The 21,717-nt window shown below is 39.8% G+C and overlaps 1 protein-coding gene across 4 annotated transcripts; it reads left to right on the top strand.

Annotated features, from left to right (window-relative positions):
* The first annotated feature begins 1,624 nt into the window (after nt 1-1,624).
* On the top strand, nt 1,625-19,618 carry CRK (CRK proto-oncogene, adaptor protein). Of its 4 annotated transcripts, XR_011326074.1 has the most exons (5): nt 1,625-1,975; nt 9,809-10,344; nt 11,426-11,504; nt 13,250-13,415; nt 16,263-19,618. XR_011326074.1 is itself a non-coding variant. In XM_069791302.1 (3 exons), the coding sequence occupies exons 1-3, from the start codon at nt 1,732-1,734 to the stop codon at nt 16,268-16,270; spliced, it is 618 nt and encodes a 205-aa protein (XP_069647403.1). In that variant the 5' UTR covers nt 1,626-1,731; the 3' UTR covers nt 16,271-19,618. The 4 variants fall into 4 exon arrangements, 2 of the variants coding, with proteins under 2 accessions (XP_069647403.1, XP_069647402.1); XR_011326075.1 differs by lacking the exon at nt 11,426-11,504 and having other exon boundaries at nt 1,626-1,975; XM_069791302.1 differs by lacking the exons at nt 11,426-11,504; nt 13,250-13,415 and having other exon boundaries at nt 1,626-1,975; nt 9,809-10,174.
* The last annotated feature ends 2,099 nt before the right edge of the window (nt 19,619-21,717 follow it).

Genomic DNA, 21,717 nt, shown 5'->3' with positions numbered 1-21,717 from the left:
GGGGACTGGGAAAGGAGGGGAAAAAAAGCAGTCTGTGGGCCCTCAGTCAAAAGGAGACTTTTTGTAAAAAAAAATGGTCTGGCAGGAGTCAGAAAAATGGTGAATTTTGCCATGGTAAGAAAGTCCTGGGTTGTTTCTCTGAAGTCCGTGAATGACTGAACAGAATGGACTTCTTTTCTCGCTGCTGTGATTTAACTCTCCTACTGTCCCGGGCTCTCAGCAGCTTTTCAAATCTGTGAAAAACCTAGGCATGAAAGTGTGCTATTTCTGCAACTGGCTAGCAAACTCCACGCATCACCAGGGAAACTGGGACTCTAGCTTCTAAATAGATTACGACTGGCTCCTACCTACAATCCATCTGGAGAGAGAACAGGATCAGCAGAGGAAGGATGTTCATTTGTTAAACTATCAGATAAGCTGAAATAAAGCACCTGGTGTTTTCTTACAAATTTGGTGAACCATAGGCTCCCACCTGTAAGACAGGCTCCAAAGTGCCCTGCAAGAAAGTAGAGATGCTGTCAGCCAGGCAGGAACACAGCACCCTCACAGTTAAGGACAGCTGTAGTCTAACATTATGTTTATGCAAGTGCTGCCACATGGGGACCACAGTTAAAAAAAGCACATTCCTTTCTGGAAAAAGCTCACAAAATTGAGCAGAGATGGAATAGAATTCAATACACGTTTATCCAGGCTCTATAGACATTACTCTGGAACTTAAGAGATCTTGGAGAACAATCTAAAAATGGTAAATATTGCTCTATTGTTACAGACATCACTTGTAATTTGCGCACACGCTTACACATGCATTCCTCTGTGGCACCAGTGGAACTTAAGCTCTTCCCTGTTGGCAGGCCCCCGCAGTAACACAGTTGGGGAACTGCCCTGCATAAAAATAAACTTTTTCTTTTGCAGGGCTATTTTTAACCCAGAACAGCTCATTGGCCCAATTCAGCCTGTAGTCCCATGAAAACAGCTGTACTGGCACAACCATGGGGCGGGAATGTGCAGCTGGCAGGGAAGATGAGGGCAGGAACTGCTGGTACAGCTCTGGAGGAAAAAACTGAGTGAGCTGCGCCCTAACACGCAGGCAAGCCTGGCTTCACACAAACTACCTCAGCGAACTGCAGAAGCTGGGAAGCCATCGGCGGAAACTCGGGGGCTACGCTGCAGCCCTCCTAACGAGATGTACCAACCGCAGAGACAAGTCCTGGCCACCCTCCTGGGGCAAGGGACGGCCTACACCGGCACCCCAGGACCCTTCTCCCGCCGGCCCGTGACAGAGAAGCCGATACGAGAGCACTGGCTAAGGCGTGAGGAGGGACCGGCTCTGGAGGCGGTCACTGCTGCTCCCAAATACCCAGAGGAGACCATCCCGGTCGCCGGTACCGACGCAGCGAGACAAAACGCCTCAGAACTCCGCCGCTCCCCTCAGCGCCGCGTTCCCGCCTCCCCCTCGAGCCCGCGCTGCGCGCGCACCCTCCCGCCCCCTTCACAGCGCACGCGCAGCGCGCCAACCAACACCCCACCCGCCCCCCGCCGGATCGGGCCGCGCGGGGAGATGACGCCACAGCTTTCCCCGCGTCTCCCGCGTGCGGTCACATCCGGTAGGTGAGGTCAGGGCAGGGCCGCCATTTTGGGTGGCAGGGCTGGGCGCGGAGCGGGGCACCGCGGGCGGCGGCGGCCCGCGGTGGGGGGGGGGAAGCGAGTGCGGCCTGCGGGCGGGCGGCCCCCATGGCCGGGCAGTTCGACTCCGAGGACCGGGCGAGCTGGTACTGGGGGCGGCTGAGCCGGGCCGAGGCGGTGTCGCTGCTGCAGGGGCAGCGCCACGGGACCTTCCTGGTGCGCGACTCGGGCACCATCCCCGGCGACTTCGTGCTCTCGGTGTCCGAGAGCTCCCGCGTCTCGCACTACATCGTCAACAGCCTGGGGCCGGCGGGAGGCCGGCGGGCCGGCGGCGAGGGCCCTGGGGCCCCGGGTGAGTGACCCCCAGGGCCGGTGGTGGCCCCCCAGCCCCTGCCGCCGCGGGGAGGGCGGCTGGGGCAGCCGAGCCTCGGTGTGCGCCTCCCCACGGGCGGCTCCGCTCTCCCCCCACACCCCCCTCCCCCGGGCGCTGTTGCAAGTCGCGAAGCTCTTTGTAGTGGAATTAAGTCGTGTTTTGTAGCTGGGGCTACTGAGTGAGCCGAGCCGTCTGCCTGCACCTGCCTTCCAGCGACTTAATATCGTAGTTGAGCATCTACTGGAGTTGAGCGCTTATTGCAGCCCTACGGAAAGATCCTGCGGCTGTAGCGCTCGCACGTTCTCCTGTTTTCGTAAACCAGTTAACTGTAGCTCATAGATTTTGCATGCCATCTCAGCCGGGGGACAGTTCTGCGGAAGTGTTGTCTAAAACTCTTGAGTTCTGACAAGATAGTTTTGCATTAGAAGGCAGGCTGCGAGGCTAAATTTCAAGTCACAAATCAAAGTATTATGTGCGTAGTTTAAGTAGGAATGTAAAGGAATTGTTACTTTAAATGAGACGTGAAGTTCAATAACTTTTTTTTCCTCTATGTGTTGAAAGGGAAGGTTTGATATTATTCCTCATCAGCCTAATATCTAATATGAAAACAGTGTGTTTAAGTGTCATGCTTGTAGAGCAGAAAATACTGATTGTATCAGAGGGAAAACTGTACCATGAGAAGCAGCGTTTCTGCAAGTACAAGTGTAACTAAATGAACAAGAGCCCCCAGCAATGCAGTGTCCTCAGATGTGTAACAACTTAGATGTGTAATACAGTATCCCTGCTGGGGGCATTACTGAAGTTGGTAGCGGAACTGCTCAAGTTTGGATATTAATGCTTGCAAAATGATGTGGGTGTTTTGCTAGCATCTCAGAAAGGAACCACTACCTAATTTTGAAGTGTAGTAAACCTATGCAGTAAGAGATTTGGTGAACTTATTTGGCAGAAAGTAAAGGTATATGAATTGCTACAGAGACAGTCACTTTCTCATGTAGATCTGTGGTTGGAATTAAGAGACCTATGTTGGGAAGATGCAACAGTACATGTTACGGAAAGGATTTTTCAATCTCTGCACAGACTGTAGTTGACTAAGAAGGAGATAATCTAAGAAAAAACAAAACTGTTGCTGGTAGGTTTGCACTGTTATACAGTAATTTCTCCTGCTCAGGGGAACATTTAAAATTGGCAAATTTGGGAAAGTCTGAAGTCATCGTGTTTATCCCAGGAACCTACTACAGTTGCAGGGTGCACTCAAGTCGCAAAAAGCTGCTAAAGGTGGCTGAACTCAGCTGGAAGTGGAAGTCATTACTGCCGTGGGTAGTAAAATGGTTTGCCAAAAGATGCGGTGGATTCCCATTGTTTCATGTCGGTGAAGACAGAGGTTTATTGCCATAGGTTTGCGGAGGCTTGGTGTGAGAACTGTTGAAATGCATGACTGGTGTTATGTAGAGCAGAGTAAGTTACCAGGATGGTTTGTTGTGGAATCCTGCCTAATAGGATTTTACAGACAGCAGTGGTAGAAAACACTGGAGTATGTGTGCCTGTCACTTCTTAGCAGTTGTCTTCTGGAGAGCAGCTCACCTCTGGAAAAACAGTGTTTTTCATGTTATTGTGGTATCACTTTAGTACATAGCCATCCTAACTTTTTTTATTGTGTTACATTTTTAAGCTCAGTAATGTTTTGTGGCATTCTGTGGGGTGGCTTATGTTGTGGATGTTAAAACATTCTGGAGTTTTAGTGTTCTTTTTAAAAAAATCACTAAATGCCCCTTAGGTAATTCTCTTCTGTTTTAAATGTTTATCTGTTTTAGAAGAGTAGCTGCTATTGTAGCTGTGTAGGCTGTTGGCACAGTAGACTTAATATATGTTCAGAAGTATAATTATGTTTTGGTTGGTTTTTCCCCGCCCCCCCTGCCCTGGGTGTAATGAAGATAGGTGATGCATCACTCCTGCACTCCTATGCTGATATTGTAGTAGTTTTAAATAAGTCATACCTCCATGCTGATACTGTTCTCTTTTCACACTCAAACCAAAGAAGGGGCGGGGGCGGGGGGGGGGGGAGGCTGGGTGTGTGTATATTAAATTACACTTAAAGTGTAATTAAGTTTTTGTTTCAGAAAAAAGTAAACGGGGGGATGCTCTGCAATGGGAGGGAGATGGAAACATTGGTAGAAGATTGAAGATGGTTTCACATTTGGATAGGGAAAATAATGCAGTAAAATGAGGTAAATGTTTGCGAATTGTCGTGCTTATTTATTGTGGTCAAGCTAAAACATTAGGAAGAACAATTTTACTATGTTAATTGTATGGTACAGTTTTTTTAGCAATTGATTGTTTGGCAAATGCACGCTTCTCATGGGGAAATCTGAATATGCCAGATCAGGTTCTTAGGTTGATTTCTGTTAGTTTCAGTAAGTGTGTTTGCAGTTCATGACTGCTTTAATACTGCTGTGTGCAGGGGATACTAGGAACCTAGCTTCAATACAGAATGAATGAGAAGCTTTGGCTTCCCTAATATAAAAAGTCACAGTGTCACAAAAACATGATACTTTCTTCCATTTCTAAAGTATAAAATAAACTTGCTAATTTTTTTTTAAATTCAACTTTTGCCTGATATGCTGCAGTATCTAACTTCTTGCAGGTGATTTTTCAGCATAAGGAAAAAAGAATTTAACAGAACTTCTCAAAATAGCTATGTCTTCCTGAAATGTTTTCAGGCTGTTAAAAGAAAATAGGATAAACCACTGAATTACGGGAGAGAGAAACGCTGTTTCGAGTGGAGATGGAGATTAACTGAATAGGAATTAAGGTATCATTTGGGATGAAATATCACAGTCATGGGCTAAAGAAATCTCAAACAAGACAAGGTACTCCATGCAGGCATTAGCATGGTAATGGACAATAGGGGAAATTTTTAAATACATCATATGTTTGCAATTTGACAGAGGAGTCAGGGATAAAAATGTATGTTACGCACCAAAACAAAATGCCTAAAATATCTAAAGAAAGATATGCTTTCTATTGAAAGTACAATGTAATAAAGCCAGAAGCCTTACAGTGTTTTAAAATTTGTCTCTCTAAAACAGGAAAGTATGACAGATTTAGTGTAGAAGGCGGTGTTTTCACCAAGTATTCATTTTAAGAACATGCTGCTTAACTTACGCTTCTAAGTCACTTCCATTGTGATTTTTAAAAATTCAGACTTCTTGGAATCATATAATCTTTACATAATGATATCCATACTCAGCTTTATAGGAAATGGCTTTAGATATGTGTGAGCAGTATGGTTTAACTCTAACATTTGGGCTTTTTTTGAGTTGTTTGTTTGTTTTTGTTTTTTTTTTTTTATATTAAGGTCTTAAAATGCAAACTATTGGAAGCTTGGAAAGTGTATGCATTTGACATCTACTTTTCTTTCATCCTCTGATTATCTGCAGAAATGACAATATGTAATTTATGTAAGAATATTCTCCCGGTGTGCTTAGAGCTCTTCTCAGGAGCCAGTGCATGGGGTTTTGCTGTTTTTATAGAATGTTCATGGGTATTTATTTGTTTTGCTCTGGCATGAGTAGGGAGGTACTTAAGGACAAGGAAAAAAGGTGTCCCTGTGAGGGAAACACACAGGCTGGAATGTGATGCCTTCATAGCAGAGTTCCCATATGCTCTAGGAGGAAACTGGCTTACATCACTGTGATGTCTGTCTTTGAAATGAGAGCCTTGTGTCTCAGTACCCTGCATGATAACAACAGCCTTTCTTGCCCAAAACATGCTTTTAAGTTGGGGGGGGAGGCACGGCACCCTTACATACTAGATCTAGAAACAAAAATTAAGAAAACCTGTATTTCTGTGAGGTCTTCCCTGCACCGGAAAGGAAAGCTTATCGGAGCTTAGGAATAAAGAGAAAACTGCCTAGTGGTACTAACACAATTGGAGTGAAGAGAGAAATGTAAAACCCTCAAGACATCTGAGAAAGTGAGAAGTTGCTTTGTGGTTATGCCACCTGCCCGCGCTCTCAAGTAGAATATTAGGTATTTTATACCCTACTTTCCCAGTATCTGTACAATATTTGAAACATACATAAGCAATCTTTTCCAGACTGACATGAAGCCAACACAGTGTGAAAGTGTTTTGTCAGGAGGGAATGTGCGTCATAAACAGAGAACTGACAGGGTCCAGATTTGAAACTTTCTTTAATTCTGGGACGGTTTGGATTTTAACTCTTTCCTCACCTTCCTGAGAGCAAAGGTTTTGCTAGCTGTTCTGACAAGCTGAAGTGGATGGAATCAGGTTTAAGTCCTAGTGCAGATGGAACTAGGATGGAATAAGTAAGAAAGAGGATACTCAGCCCTTTGTGCTTCTCATTCAAATGAGTCATCTTACAGAGCTGGGTAGTGCTGCTGGTAGAGGTGCAAGCTGAACAGCTATTCTTCCTTCGGCTGGGGAGAAGGGAAAATAATTTCTAGTACTCCAGCTGTCCAACTTTAATAGGAAGTGACTAAAGTTCCGCCAGTAGCTAGATTTACCTTTACACGCCTTCTCCTCTTCCTGAGAGCCCTCAGAAGATGTGGACAATGTGCTTCTCAAATGTGTGCCGTCAAGAAAACTGTCCCAGAATCATGAAGGAAAACAGCTCTACTTCTCCAAAAACCACTTGCCTTGTTACTGTAACTTTTTCTTGTGGTAGATCTTGCCTTAATTTTTTCATTGGCCTACAGGTATGAGAAGTGTTGCAGTTCAAACAAGAAGCTGAAGACTTCTTCTGAGCCTGAAATCTGTTAATCTTTGAATTTCATTATACCAGGGAATGACAGAACGTCGAAGCCCATAGTGCATAGAATTATTTCCCCGCTATGTAAGTGAGCATCATTCAGCTCATTACCATGTAGCTGAACAAGAGTATACACAAAAGACTTAAACTGATGGGAAGTTTACCACTTGCTTGGTAAGGTGTAGTTGTATTTTATTTCCAACTGTGACTTTAAACTATTTTGTCCTTTTTATGCCTATTTTAGCTGAATTTAGAAGTCTTCTATTGAAATTCTCCAGACAGTGACCAGGTTGCTGCCTTTATATTTTTTGGTAATTAATTTGGATTAAGCTTGTATATTTCTTGTTGCAAAGAGGTTTTCCAGACCTCAGATTTTTGTAGCTGCCTTATGGTTTTTTTTGGAAAAAAAAACCAAACCAAAACAAAAAAAACACCAGAAGTGCATGTGGTATTCTGGGAGTGTTCTCTTTGTGAAGGTAATGTCTCTTCCTTCTGCTGCTTATCTGTTTGTCCCTTCAAGGATTGCATTGATCTTTCTGATCCTAGAATGTATTTGGAGGGTCTATGTTCTCTCACTCTTCAGTTGTGCAAAATATCTTAGAATGTGATTTTCTAGGATACACTACACTGATTTCAGTCACTCCTTCCCCATACATAAGGTCCCAGTGGACTTTCCTCTTATGAGTCCAACTTTGGTTTTATTCAGGTATGTTTGGCAGCTATTTCAGGCTGTTATGCATTAATTCAAGAGGGTGAACCTGTTAAAAAAAAAAAAGACACCCAGAAAAGCCTTGTTTATCCTAGCGATGATTTTGGTGCTGACAAGGCTGATGAACTGCTCATTTCCTACAAGTTTTAAGATTTTTCTGTGTACACTTACTTTGGACAAGGAGATCTCAGGCTCCTGACTGAGTCAGTTTGTAGCAGGTTTTACAGAAGTAAATTAGTGTTTCAGGCTTTAGATTTCTGTCATGTGAAAGAAGTTCCATGTCAGTGAACTTACCTGAGATTCAGTCTTCTCCATATCACTTCAAAGATCTTTGCTGCCCTGGTTCTTTTAAAGTTTCTATGACTTTTTCTTTTGACATAAGTGTCTACATAAGCCTTGATCCTTAAAGGTTCACATCTAAAATAGTAGCAGATATATGCTCATGTTTCTGTCACCAGGTTTGTCTGAAACTTGATGTCTATACCACTTGTTACAAAGCATGGTTTCCCAGTTCCAATGCTAGCAGAAGCGCAGCATTCTCAGATCATATTATATGCTTACGTAGTGAATTTAAGCTGTTTTGAAGTGGTGTAGGGATGCTGCCTGTCCAGCCAGAAGTCATCTCCTGTGAGAACAGAGAGCTAAGAACTGCCACTAAGATGAAATTCTGGAGTTCTTGCTAAGTCTAGAGCTGTAAGTTAGATCGCATCAACAAAAGTTCAGGGGGTGTTCCATCTTTCCAGCATTATGCTTTGGGAGAACAAGGTGGAATCTTACTTCTCTTTCCATGCTGGATTCGTATTTCTTACTGATGTTTACATTAGCTTCCTTATCTCTTGATGATGACAGTTTGTGTGTTGTTTTTTGTAATTTTTTTGAGGGTATTGTTTTTTGGGTTTTGACTTACTGCATTTGTGCTCATTTCTTTTGAAAGTCTTTCAGGGGTGTTAATGCATGCAAATGTGCATTTTCCAATGACTTAGTTCTGCTTCTTTGAATTTCCTGTAACCAGTTTCACTAATGTTTATGTTCCTTCAGGATACTTCAAAACTTATTTATTGGGTGTTTATGTTGATCTTATTGAATCTGCCCTTTTCTCTATTTGAACCCCTTTTTTTGCTCTCTTGAAAGAACTTCTTGTAATGTTAGCTTTCCGTGCTGACAGTGCTACTTTGAAGGGGGTTTTGGATCAGTGACAGCTTGAAGAATTCTGCTAGCTTTGTACTCGAGAGCTAAGTCTCGGAACTGTTAGATATTCCCTGCAGAGAAACAGACTTGCAAAGTAAGCATCTCTTTCTTGCTAAGAGTTACTCATTAAAGCATAAATCTTTTCCTCTCCACTACCCTCCCCCAGCCTTCCACAATTCTTCCCATAACTGATTACACAGTGTATGGTGCATGGTGGAAATAGAACATCATGTGTATGTTTTTCCCCAGCTGAGCCTGAAGAGCATAAAACGGAAAAAAAGTGCAGCGCACAGATTGAAAACTGAAATGGATATCTGCGCTTTGATACTTCTAATGACTTGAATATGAACATCATCTGTATTTTAATGTATTTGAGGTTCAGATTTATAGCTTAGGCTCCATCTGACAAATATGGCAAAGAAACTACAAGACTTGAGATTAAAAGACTGAATTATACCCATTATGAAAACATATGTTGTTGCTTTGCGTTGCATAAAATATACATAATTTTCTCTAACGGTACCTTTTATCAAAATGAAAAATAACTTCATTTGCTCATTCACATAAATTGTTTGCTGCTGTGCTAAGCATTTTTCTGTAGTATCCATGCCTTTAACCCACGATACATTACAACAAGTAAATAACCATTGTTGCAGTGTTGTCCTTTTGAAATAACTTTGAACTGCAAAAGAGTTTTAAAAAAAAACCCCAAACCACTTCATTGAAATTATACCCAAATTTCATTTGCTTCCTAGACTTAGAGTATAAAACAGGAAAAAGGGAATTGTCTGTTACTGAAAATTGTATAGGCTCCTGAGAAACTTGGATGTACTGAACATTTTTATCTGTTGGGTCTATATAATCAAGGAAACAAGATATTTTTATCCTAATTCGGGAAGTTTGGCAGTGCCAAACAATTTCTTCTTTCTTTCTTTGACAAAATCTTTAAAAATAAAACTCTGTCCTCATGATCATGATAGTGCTGTCTTTGATTAGACATACACAGAAGAGTGTTGATGATGAATGTTGATCTAAAGATGACCAAGTATCAAATTACTTATCTGTAAATGTATTCATCTTCTCAAATGTTTAATTTACAGTTTTAACTGTTGTATGCTCTCTTTGACATATTGCCTTCTTCTTTCAGGGTTGAATCCCACCAGATTTCGAATAGGTGACCAAGAGTTTGAATCTTTGCCATCTTTACTGGAATTCTACAAAATACACTATTTGGACACTACAACCTTGATAGAACCAGTTTCCCGATCCAGGCAGAATAGTGGTGTTATCCTCAGGCAGGAGGAAGCTGAGTATGTGCGAGCTCTCTTTGACTTTAATGGAAATGATGAAGAAGATCTTCCATTTAAGAAAGGAGACATACTGAGAATCCGGGATAAACCTGAAGAGCAATGGTGGAATGCAGAAGACAGCGAAGGAAAGAGGGGAATGATACCTGTTCCTTACGTCGAGAAGTATAGACCTTCCTCTGCTTCAGTATCTACTCTGATTGGAGGTAACCAGGATAGTTCCCACCCACAACCACTGGGTGGGCCGGAGCCAGGGCCCTATGCCCAGCCCAGCATCAACACTCCGCTCCCTAACCTTCAGAATGGCCCTATTTATGCCCGGGTTATCCAGAAGCGAGTCCCTAATGCCTACGACAAGACAGCCTTGGCTTTGGAGGTACATAATGGGCAAAACTTAGAAAGAAGAGATCTGTTCAAGGGATTTCCCTTTCAATCACGTTATAGTTTTGTAGGAACATGAAAGGGAAAAGCATTGTAATACTGGTTTTACATCATGATTAATAAGTTATGGATAAAGGCTTTTATTTTTTTTTAATAAGTGACTAGAGTCACTTGTAGACTAGAGTTTGATTATTATAGCATGTTTAGGTTACTGAACCAATATCATGTCTTTTGTCAAACATCACTAACATAAGTGTTTCCCCATCCATGTTTTCACTTCTGAAGCCTTTATTTTAGGGGGGAGGGAGAGGGAGCAGTTCATAAGTTGTGTGTCTGAACCTGTGTTCACTGTTGCTTGCCTAACCTCAATCTTAAAGGTGTGCTGGGTTGTTTGGTTTCCCTGCCCCACCCTCCCTCCCCAGTCTGTCTGCAGTTTAAAAGCAATCAGTGGAAACATTGATAGTCACTTTCAAATTAGAGACTGAGATGATGATGATGATGATCACACATAGGGTTTTATTGTAACATCTTGACCTCAGGCAGATTACTTTGGGTTTTAGTTTGTGAAGCAGGAACATACCATTACAATTCATTAAGGAGGTCTTGTGTAAAGCAGTGATTGATGGAGTATGATTTGTAATAAAGCAGTAAGTTTACCTAAGGTTGATTCACTTCCTGATATGATCAAGTACTTGTGCATGCCCTTTTTGATCTTTTTTCCTCTTAAAAAGGAGAGTAGAGTACTCTATCTCCACACATCAGATAGTTATCCCCCAAGTTACATGTGAGGAAATTGAGACTAAGGTATTCTCAGTGGCAGACCTTTGCCTTAGGATGATATGTAAATTGGATCCTTTAATCTAGGCTTTCTTTGAGCTAAAGGCTCTGGAATTTCCTGATACCTAATTGACTTCCTGTTTATATAACAATTTAAGTACTTGGGGAAAAAACAGTTTCTGTGCTGAGTCAGAGCATCTCCTCTTCACTCTCAAATACTTCGTTTAATTGTGCATAGCATAAAGGGCACTTCAGTACTTCAGTGATGTGGTTACTATAGGTATGTGTCTTTATTACAGAATTGGCAAATGCAGCACATTCTACAGATCTGATAATTGATGTGCAATCTGGGAGGTGTGAAATTTCTTCCTGTTGTAGGTAAAAATTTGTCTAGAGAAGCAATGTAAATATACTCTTGAGTTACTATATGTTATATTTCTGAATCAAAAGAGATCCAGGGTACAGAACATAAATTTTTGGGTTGAGAAGCATGTATAGAAGTTTATGCTAACTCACCAGATTTTGGGGAAACACGTGAAGATTTTAACCTTCAGACTTTCATACAGCCTAAAATGCTGTCTCTCTCCCTCTTTTTCTCACTCTCTCCACCCAGCCACCTCCTGGAGCTTGGAAATACTCCTGAATGTTGTTCTGGACTGTTGCAGTTACCAGACGTTACGTTTTCTTTGAGCCACTGGATATTATGTGGTGCATATTTATCAAAACCTTTTGATTCTCCTTCTGGATTTTGTTTTTAAGCTTTTATTTATTAGTGTGCTACTAGTGTTCTTTTAAGCTTAACTTTACATTTTATTTCACTTAAAGCAGAACCCCACAACACTGCCCAACTCACAGCTTGGTAGCATGAAGTGATATAGAGAGAGTGAGAAAATACTGGTAATCCAGGCTATCATGAGCAACTTTGAGTGAAAGCAAAACCCTTTACATGCTGAAGAACAGTTTGTGAGTGCCATGGCTGATCTTATGTTAGTTCAATCCTCTTCGCTAAAACTCACATGATCTGGCAAGTATGCTGTGCTTTAGAAAATGTAGTTTCATGGAGAATCTCTCTCTCTTCTGAGTTAGCTTGCACCGCTAGCGTCTTTTACTAACTTATGATAAAACACTAGATAGATGAAGTGTTTGGGAGGGAGGAACTGAGAAGTGTGTAGGCTCAGCTCGTCTGTGTGAGGATGTAAGATTTATAGTGTCTTTCTACCTGTATAATAGAACAATGGCCTTTGCAGACCTTGGAAACTTATTTAAATACTTACTGGTTGACATGTCGAACCTCTTGGTTAGGATTATGTATTCCGGTCTTGCTACAGCTCTACATTTAAGAAATGCAATAATAGTGGTGGTTCTTTATTCTGTGTATAATATTGGGAAATTTTAATTTTAAAATTTGAGCCATTTATCACTGCTTCTAGTAGGCCTTCCTAGCTTCTTTTCAGCGCTTATAATTTTGAATCACAATGTTACTGAGTTGCTTTCAGTGTCTGTACAGGAAAAAATAGCAATATGCACTTGACTTTCTCCAAATTTTTCTTCATCCTGTCTATCAAAGTACTGTTTGTTGTTGTCTCCTTTTTTCACATTCCCTTTCACTTCATGGTGTTCCTTCTCTGTTTATTTAGAGATCTCTTTCTTAGATAACTTAGTAGAAAGTGTTATGTAAATCTTATCAGTCCACTTTTGCCCAGACCTCTTAATAACTATAAATATAGCAAGTGGGATTCCTTCCAAATGAAAACTCTTATCCTTAAATCTGGCAATATTCATGGGTGGGGGTGGATCCCACTGTTTCTCTTAGGAAAATAGATTTTTAACATCAAACATTTTTGGCCCAAACTGCAAAGAGAATATCTGTACTGTTTTATTATTTTATAACTGACATGGTTTTGAAGAGCTCAAGGAAGGAGGATCAGAGCAAATGATGTCCTAATAAAGGCTTTGCTGTATTACAGAAAAAAGATTCAGCAGAAGATAACTTATTTTGCTTGTAACTGGACCTATTCAAGGAGTTGTCTGTATTAATTAAGAGAGAAGAGAGTAGAAAAAGGGAAGATCTATGTGGTGAATAACTCTGAGATCGATCGATTTATTTTTTTTCTTTGTAACAGTAGCAGAACTCTGCCATCTTGACCTTACCAAAGAGGAGTACTTGGAATAAAACCACAGCATACAGAAGTCTTCACATGAACCTTCATTTTTGCTTTGAAGCGTATGGGATATATTTAGTTTTAAAACTTCTGATGAAGACTGAGACAAATCTGGCTTTATAGCAGGGTACAGTGTTGTTCTTGAGGTGCTGTGCGTGGTGGGATGATGCACAATAGACTAACGATACCGTAAGTCAATGTTAAAAGTGAGGAGAATTCAGAGAGAACATCCACTTCTAGTCTAAATGTTTTAAAATTCCAGCACTTGTAATAATGAGTAATTTTTTTGAAAGGTTCTCTGCATTGTCTTCAGGAGAGTATTTGAACTGTAGATTAATATGCAGAGTTTCAAAGCAGATCTAGAAAGATCTCTAAGTTATTAAGGAACTAATGGAGCCATTTTATTAAGCTAGTATTTGTGAAATGACCCATGCTTACTTAAAGTCAGTCCTGCTTTGATAGGTGTAAAGGTAGATATATATAAATGGAATTAAAAGTTACATATAAATGAAATGTGAATGAAAGATTGTATCAGAAAGAGAGAGTGGTTGCTAAATGAAATTACCGTAATGGTAAAAAAGGAATATTTTTTAATCCTCAGAGGTCTTTCCTCTTTCAACAATTATTGAAATGCAGATTTCGAGTGTAGCTTCTTAGAGTAAGGAGAATTCATATATGGGTGTCCCTTTGCTGCAATGACCCTGAAACACCCCTGAAAACCAAACAAACAGCTACAGGATGCTTCTGGGAGCAAGGGAATGTCACAAGCATCCCATATTATTACTCACTATCATTGCACTGTTGAACCCACCTTTTCAGGTGAGTTTGTCATAAGGTATCCAAGATAAACTAACTATATGAACATAAAGTAGTGTGTGATACTCAATAAGAGCAAAGGCCAGCAGTCTAAGAAAAATATCTTACAGATAGCCAGCTTAAGTGCAACTTGTGCTTTTTCTTTACTAGTGGGTTGGAGGTTATATACTTTTCTCTTGAAGGCTGATACGTAGATTATATCTAGGTCTGAAGCAATTTAAAGTTATCTAGGATAGCATTCTTGTAATGGTTGTGATTAGGAAATAAAATTTTCTGCTTCTAGTATTGTCACATTTAATCTTGTCCTTGTTAAATTATAGCTGATGTATTGTTTTGGTCAACAGAGTATTTTTATTTGTAACCCCCCCCCCCCCCCCCCCAGTGATTATTAGCAGTAGCAAAATTAGACATACTGCATGATTAAATTCCTAAAGAGCTGAAACTAGCATTCAGTAGTTGAGGAAGGCTTCCTTTTTGCCTGTAGCAAATACATAAGAGGATTTTCTTCAAAATATGATTCATTAAAATGTCTATACTAATGACTACAAAAGGAAAAAAATAAAGCTACAGCAAGAGTCCCAAGTGTGCCTCTCATTACCAGATAAGTAATCATCAGAGGTATGGGAAGCTTAATTAAATGTCCGTGTAGTGCTTTGAATTTATGAACTGTTAAAAGCTGTTCTGGCAAAAGATTGCAAGTGATTAAAACCTGTGAAGTTAATGGAGATTGGTAACATCTTAAATTGTTTTCCTTGTTCTTCATTCACTGCCTGGAAAGTGAGAATAATGAGATTCTGGTTTGGATTAATTTGGAACACAGTGATAAGCATTTGTGTAAACTAGTAACTGTATATTCAGTGAATTTCTGGATGAAATGCAGTAAGGCTTGTGGCCATGCCTTGGGAGTTTATTTACAGTATTAGCAAAAGAAAATAGAGTATATCTGTCCCAAAAGCATTCTCTGTCTGTGACCCAGGAAGAATTTGGATAACCGTTGTATGTTACTTGTAAATGAGATTATTGATAAAATTCTACACAGAGGGGTAGAAATGGGTAGACAGCTTTTCAATATCGCATTTATTAACTCTCCAGTGACTGTCTTTACAATGTAAATTGTGCTTTCTTAGGTTGTGTAAGTGCTACTTAACTAAAGTACCCTTCAAGATTCAACAGAATTGGGGACTGGTTAGACCAAGACTTGTGGCCCCAACTTGAACTACCTGACTGCACAGCCTTGGGAAAGTGACTGCTGTGCATTTTTCCACCTTTGTTAAAGGCAGACAATACCTTTAGAATTGGTTATGTGAACATTAGGTTGGAGACTAGAATATGAGATGTATTACTGTGCTTTTATTTAGTGTAGTACATTACAACTGGATACTTTTAAACTAAAGCATATTGTTTCATTGGTCCATAGTAACCATTCTTTTATTTTTTCTAGCCAAACAATTTGGGTATAAGAGGGAGGAGGCACCAATTGTCTTTATCCATGGAATTTATTTATGTGAGAAATCCATGGTGGGCAAGACTGAAATATCATCTGGCCTTGCCTCTTGTAGTGGCTAGTTGTGGATGCTCAGAGTAAGAACAGAGCAGCCTTGCAGCACTACTTCTTATTCCCCCACCTATTCTTTCAGTGTTTTATAATCCAGGAGGCAGGGGGAGAGGGAGAGAGATCCCCCATGTACCCAGAACTTTCTCAATACTACCCGAAAAGCACTTAGTGGAATTTCAAAATTAAGGAGCTGTTTAGCTTGCAGATCAGTGTTCACTTTGTACACCTGCAAGACTTACCTCCCTTAATGAGGTTGTTGATGGAGTACAAGCATAGTGTAAGAGTCTATCAATTCAGCGAGATGCATTTATTGTGATAGTAGCTGATGTCAAGTCCCAAGGGTGCTCTGAAAGATTGGATTGCAGGCTCTTCAATTTAGATAGTTCTCACCTAATCTAGGTATGCTTACTTCTCTTTATACTTTCTTCAGGACTGAATAACATTGGGTGGTAGACTGGTGTATCAAAAATGGTCAAGACTAAAACTACTTTTTATAGAAGTGTATCTGGTACACTTGGGTGATATGACACCAAAGGGGAGAGGTAGCAGCTCATCCTATGTGTTTTTATGAATTGTAACACTTCCTTGTTTCTTATCCTGCAGGTCGGTGAGCTGGTAAAGGTCACAAAGATTAATGTGAGTGGTCAGTGGGAAGGAGAATGTAATGGCAGACGTGGTCACTTTCCATTCACACATGTCCACCTGCTGGATCAACAGAATCCTGATGAGGACTTCAGCTGAGTGTGGCTCAACAGTTGCGCTTAGAGATGGGAACAATCTCAACTTGTTTTTATTGCAGATGCCATCAAGACTATGTTCCGACAGATGTTGAAAGCGGTATTGCTTGTATAAGCATTCTGATAACCTGCAAACCCCTGGGACTGAACACCACCATTCCTTAATTAAGGGTCATGTAATTCAGGGTACGACAGTAGATAACTTGTGTGTCAAGTGGCAGAACTAGTACATGATTATAGGTTGTAATGCCTGCTTATGTCCATGTGCACAGCAGACTGGACCTTGCCAGCAGTAGCAGTTGGAGAAAGCAGTCATGTAGATGTTACAATAACATTTGTAGCTCTCTCCGGTCCTATTGCTTATGTTGCTTCTTCCTCAGGCAATGAACATCAACCTTGGACAATTCAATACATAGATAGAAATTTCACAAATTTATCCTGGAGCTTTCTCCATACTTTTTTTTTCCATCCTGAATTCTCTGTCCTAGAAAGGCTATATAGTACTTTGCATGGTCAGTTAACTATGCACAGTACAGATTTATGTAGAGCCCATTGGGGACAGCCTTATGATTTACAGATGCTTACCATTTTAATGGTAAATGACAGATCAAATCAACCTCGGAATTCTAGAAGCTTGTGGACACTAGATTGATTTCTTCAGTACTGTTGATGCTTCAAATATAGCAGCTGATTTTAAATTAAGATTTCTATTAACACACCAGTATCTCTTTTTATCCACAAATATAAGGCTTATGGAAGTGTAAACATCCATATCAGTGCTGAAAAATACGTGCGTAGCACTTTAATGCATAGCTTTAAAGCAGTGTTTGATTCACTAAATATACTAAAATATTGACACTGCTTTCCAATAAAATTAAATTATATAGGGCCAGTTTAATTTTTCTAGAATTCTTCAATGCTTCTATTGTACAATACTCTTACAGTACAAATCAGTGTCAAACATGGTGAACTGACAAACCAAATATTACTTTTATTTTAAAGTTACTCTGGGGACTCTTCTGGTTTAATTCCCATCTGTAAAATATTTGATAGTGAATTCATGAGGATTTTAATTTTAATAAACTAATGGAAAATACTTGTGTGCTTCTGGATTGATTCTCAAAAGGCATAATAGAGTAAATAAGGCTTCCTAGCTCTTAATGAAAATCAGTGCATTGAATAGGTGGTATTATGCACTGCTTGGTTTTGGTTTCTTTTTTTTTTTTTAGTCTGTTCTTCTAATTATCTGGTTTTCTCTAACATAAATCAGAATGGATTCAGTAAGTTTTGTAAACTGAAATTAAACACTGAAGTAACTATCCCTTGCCTGTACCCTGGATTGTTTTCCAAGCACAGCACTCTAGTGACCAAACTTAAACAAATTTTGTAACTTTGACTACAGTGTAATCCATACAGAACAGTTTTTCTAAATAGTATCAAACTGAAAATGTTATTTTGGTTGATACAAACCATGTGACCAGAATGGCTCATTGGTTGTAAATGCTGCGATGCCTAGTTCCCACTGCAAAGGCTATCGCTGCAAGGCACCGACCCATACAACAGAATACTGGTAACACTTTACCTCAGAACTGTGTAACATGCTGGAAATTACAATATTGCTGTTATATTTAAGTACTAGTTGTTTTACTTCAGAACTAATCCATCAGCAAGTCTGACTAATTTTCAGGTAATGGGCACTCATTAATTGTGTAAACTAATGCCAAATGTACATTAATCATGCTTTTCCATCACCAATTGCATAAGCACTACTGAAGATTATTAGAAAACTGACAGTTGTGACAGTGGTGTAAGAATGGTAACAAAGGAATTGCAGTACTATTCTAGCTGGGATTGCTATTCTGGTTAGGGTGATATGCCAGTGATTGTGGGATCTCTTCTAGCTTAGTAAAAAATTTACTTTGAGGAAAAAAATTGAGAAACTAGGTTCTGTAACACATTGGTTTCTTTAAGGCTAATTTGTATTTTTCCTCTGACCTTGATATTTACTATGACTGATATTTTTTTTCAATAGCTGCAATCTAAATAACAGACTTAATACTGAGTTTATCAGTTGCCCATATATGCTTGTATATTTCTTCAGGTATGGCAAAAGAAACATAATGAACTGTGTCTTCTTAGAGTAACACAGTTTGTTCTGAAGTATTTTTTCCAATTGCAGTTAATGAAAGCCCATATATTTGTACCTTTCCAATCAGCAATTATTTTAAGATACCAAAAGAACATTTTATTATGCAAATCTTGCCTTTCTAGTATGAAAGACATAAATTGAATTAACTAGCAAATACCCTGCAAACTTTGTAGATGTGTTTTTGTTAAGACTGTATAAATTGCAAATATTTGTACACTTCGAAAGAGCAAAAAAAAAAAAGAAACTAGAGGAGTCTTAATAGCTGCTGTTGCACTAGAATCCTAAGTTCTTGTCAAGCAGTTTTTCTTAGTCAAGTGATACATTAATGCAACTGTTTTCCACTATTCAGTTCTAAGCCGAAATGTGATTTTTGTTTCATAGGTGATAGAAATGAGTATGTTTGCATTTGGACGAAATAGACATTTCAACTTATCAAGCTCTTAAAGGAAAATAGGTAGAACATATGTTCATGAACATGTAGATTAAATCCTTTTGTGGCCTTTGTTTATCCTCTTCTATTTGTTCCCTCCCTTCTCCCCGATGCGTGCAAAAAAATCATTGCTAAGAATGTTGGTCACAATCTTTTGTCTCTACTTGGCTGTGTTTTTGGTCTCTTGTGCATAGGCAGGTGTTAGAACTAGAATAATCATTTCTAGAAATACACCGTGAAAGCAGAATGCTCAATTACACTGTGTTCTTCTGGTGCATTTACACATTATATCACACTAAAAAGTACAACTGGCTGCTATGGTTTTTTAATATATATTTCATTTTGGTAAACCCCAGCCTTTTTACTAATATTTGACCTGGTTAAATCTCGTTAATCTGTTTGAATTGTATTTGTTAATAATGCAAATATTTCTAATCATCTTAAGAGTAAAACACTTCATTTTTGTTAATGGTTTTGGGGAAGGATTCTAACCAAACCAGTTTGAAGAAAAATATGAACATGTGCCATTGTATTATAACACTATCCACTTTCTTGACAGTTAAAGTCTTTTTTTATTTTTTGTAGCATGTAATGTATATGTTCATAGTACGTGAAGTAAATAAAAGTATAGCCAAAACTTTGACTTGGTGTCGTTCTCAATCAGCTGTCATTGCGATACTTGCATTTAATAATCTAAAAATAGAGCTGTGGGTATGGCCATTTTTAATTTGCCATACTCATATGAAAACAATTAAACATAACACCTCCAGAAATAAGTCAAACCAAGGTAGCTAAAATAAGCAGTAAAATACGGCTTTTTTGAAACAAGGTGACTCTCTGTAATCACATGAGTTGCCTGAGTCAGGGGGGTGGGAGAATAAGTATATTCTCATTGCAAAAGAGGATTCATGAGGAATGTTAAGATGAGACTTTGTAGCTATTAGTCTCACTTCTCCCTACACAGGTGTATCAGGAAATAGTTGAGGGATTCTTTGGATGGTGTGCGTCTGTTTGGAAAGATGAAAAGCTGTTTATTCATTCTTAGAACTGTCAGTAAAAACATACATTAAATTTACAAATTAATACCAGTAAGAATCTCATACAGGAGTCTACTGATGGTTCAGAAGGACTTTGTAAGTATGGTAGTGGGGGAGCACTATTTCAGTGAAAGGCTAACATGTGCAGTGTACTGTCAAGGGATGAAGCACAGAAAATGAGGACCACAACACATATATCCAATGTGGGAGGACATTTGTAACCTGAATCTGCACTAGACCTACTTTTGCCACTGTAATCCTTAAAAACTGCAAGGGGACAGTGGCCTCTAGGCCCCCAAGGATAAGAATCTTGATGGCAGTACTGTATCTAAAGCGAGACAGTTTAATTTGGGGTGTATGCCAAAAAACAGTTCTAGCTCCACACCAGTGAGTTTCTTAGCTCAGCAGGGTGTGCCATAGTTAATCATGGACCAAAACCTTGAGGCATTCCAAATCCCTCAAAGCATTTGGCCTTCTGGAGGCGCTCCCTAGGTCCACAGGCTCTTGCGGCATGGAAAAGGCCATGTTGTATGTTCCCAGTTAAAACACTACTTACTTCACTGTCCATTGTTTCTAAAAGTATACAAGGACTGGTCTTGATAATGTAAATACTGCCGTAATCATTTTTCTTGCTGGTAGGGGCAAGGACAACATTTGTTTTCTTAGTCACTCCATTACGGTGATGGCTCCTCATGTTTTAGTTGACACGTATTCAGTTGGCTGGCTGCTACAGATAATTTTCTTGGTCAGTGCTGTTTCGTGGAGTCTTCAAGTGGGATGTTACTTGTTAAATGAGTGACTTTGCATTTAAGTGTACTGAGATGCCAGCCAAGTTTTCCTGTTACGTCCCCACACAATAAAGATTATTCTATCAGCTTCAGACAGAAAAAATTAAATTTTCATAGGTATTACTGCCCCCAGCTTTGCTCCAGTGTTCATACAACTTGGCTGCAGCAGAGCTGCAATCCAAGAGTGCCTTTTAATGAGATTACCTGAGATAATTTAAGAGCTCACTGCAGCCAAAAGGAAGAGGTTCTGTATGCCTTTCCACACTGCCCTGACAGCCATGCCCTCCCGCTACTTAACTTCAGACTGGTATTTGCAGAACTTCTCTGCAACCTGATGTAACACAGGAACTGTGCAGAAACCTATTGCCCCTGCTTTCCTTTCCCCCTCCTTCCAACAATGGTTTTCAGCCGCAGTAGTGGTTGAATCAACTCATGCAAAAGTTGAGGGTGCAAGGGACAAGCAAGGATTGCATCAGCAAATTATGCTTTGAGTATTTCACTGCATTAGACTGTTTACTCCTCATGCTTTGCCAAATCCCTGACCAATTTCCAAATATTTGCATGCCATCTGTAACAAGTGCATTCAAAAATATTTTAAGTATTTAGACAAGACGCTATAATTCAGCAAGGATATCAAGCATGCACCTCACTTCTGGCAAATAAGTATGCTTAAAGTGGCCTGGTTTATTTACATTGTTGAGCTCTCTACAGCTTGAGTACCCAATGAACATGAGGATCATGGAAAAGTTCCTAAATTGATGCAAATCTAATTTATTGTGCACAGCTGTCATATGAAACTAAGCCTCAGTTGCTGAAAAATAGACTTTTTTGGTCAAGATTTATGAAGTGCAGAGGTGATTTGCAAGTCTCACAATGAGTTTTAGTATATTTATGCAAATATATGGTGACTCTGTATA

Source organism: Haliaeetus albicilla, chromosome 9, assembly GCF_947461875.1.
Source record: "Haliaeetus albicilla chromosome 9, bHalAlb1.1, whole genome shotgun sequence".
In the NCBI taxonomy this organism is placed as follows: domain Eukaryota; kingdom Metazoa; phylum Chordata; class Aves; order Accipitriformes; family Accipitridae; genus Haliaeetus; species Haliaeetus albicilla.
This window is presented reverse-complemented; position numbering and strand designations above follow the sequence as displayed.

Coding starts and splice junctions, on each gene's coding strand:
- CRK (XM_069791301.1), top strand. CDS start 1,732: ATGGCCGGGCAGTTCGACTCCGAGGACCGGGCGAGCTGGTACTGGGGG. Junction 1,976..9,808: donor CGAGGGCCCTGGGGCCCCGG/GTGAGTGACCCC, acceptor TTCTTCTTTCAG/GGTTGAATCCCACCAGATTT. Junction 10,345..16,262: donor AGACAGCCTTGGCTTTGGAG/GTACATAATGGG, acceptor CTTATCCTGCAG/GTCGGTGAGCTGGTAAAGGT.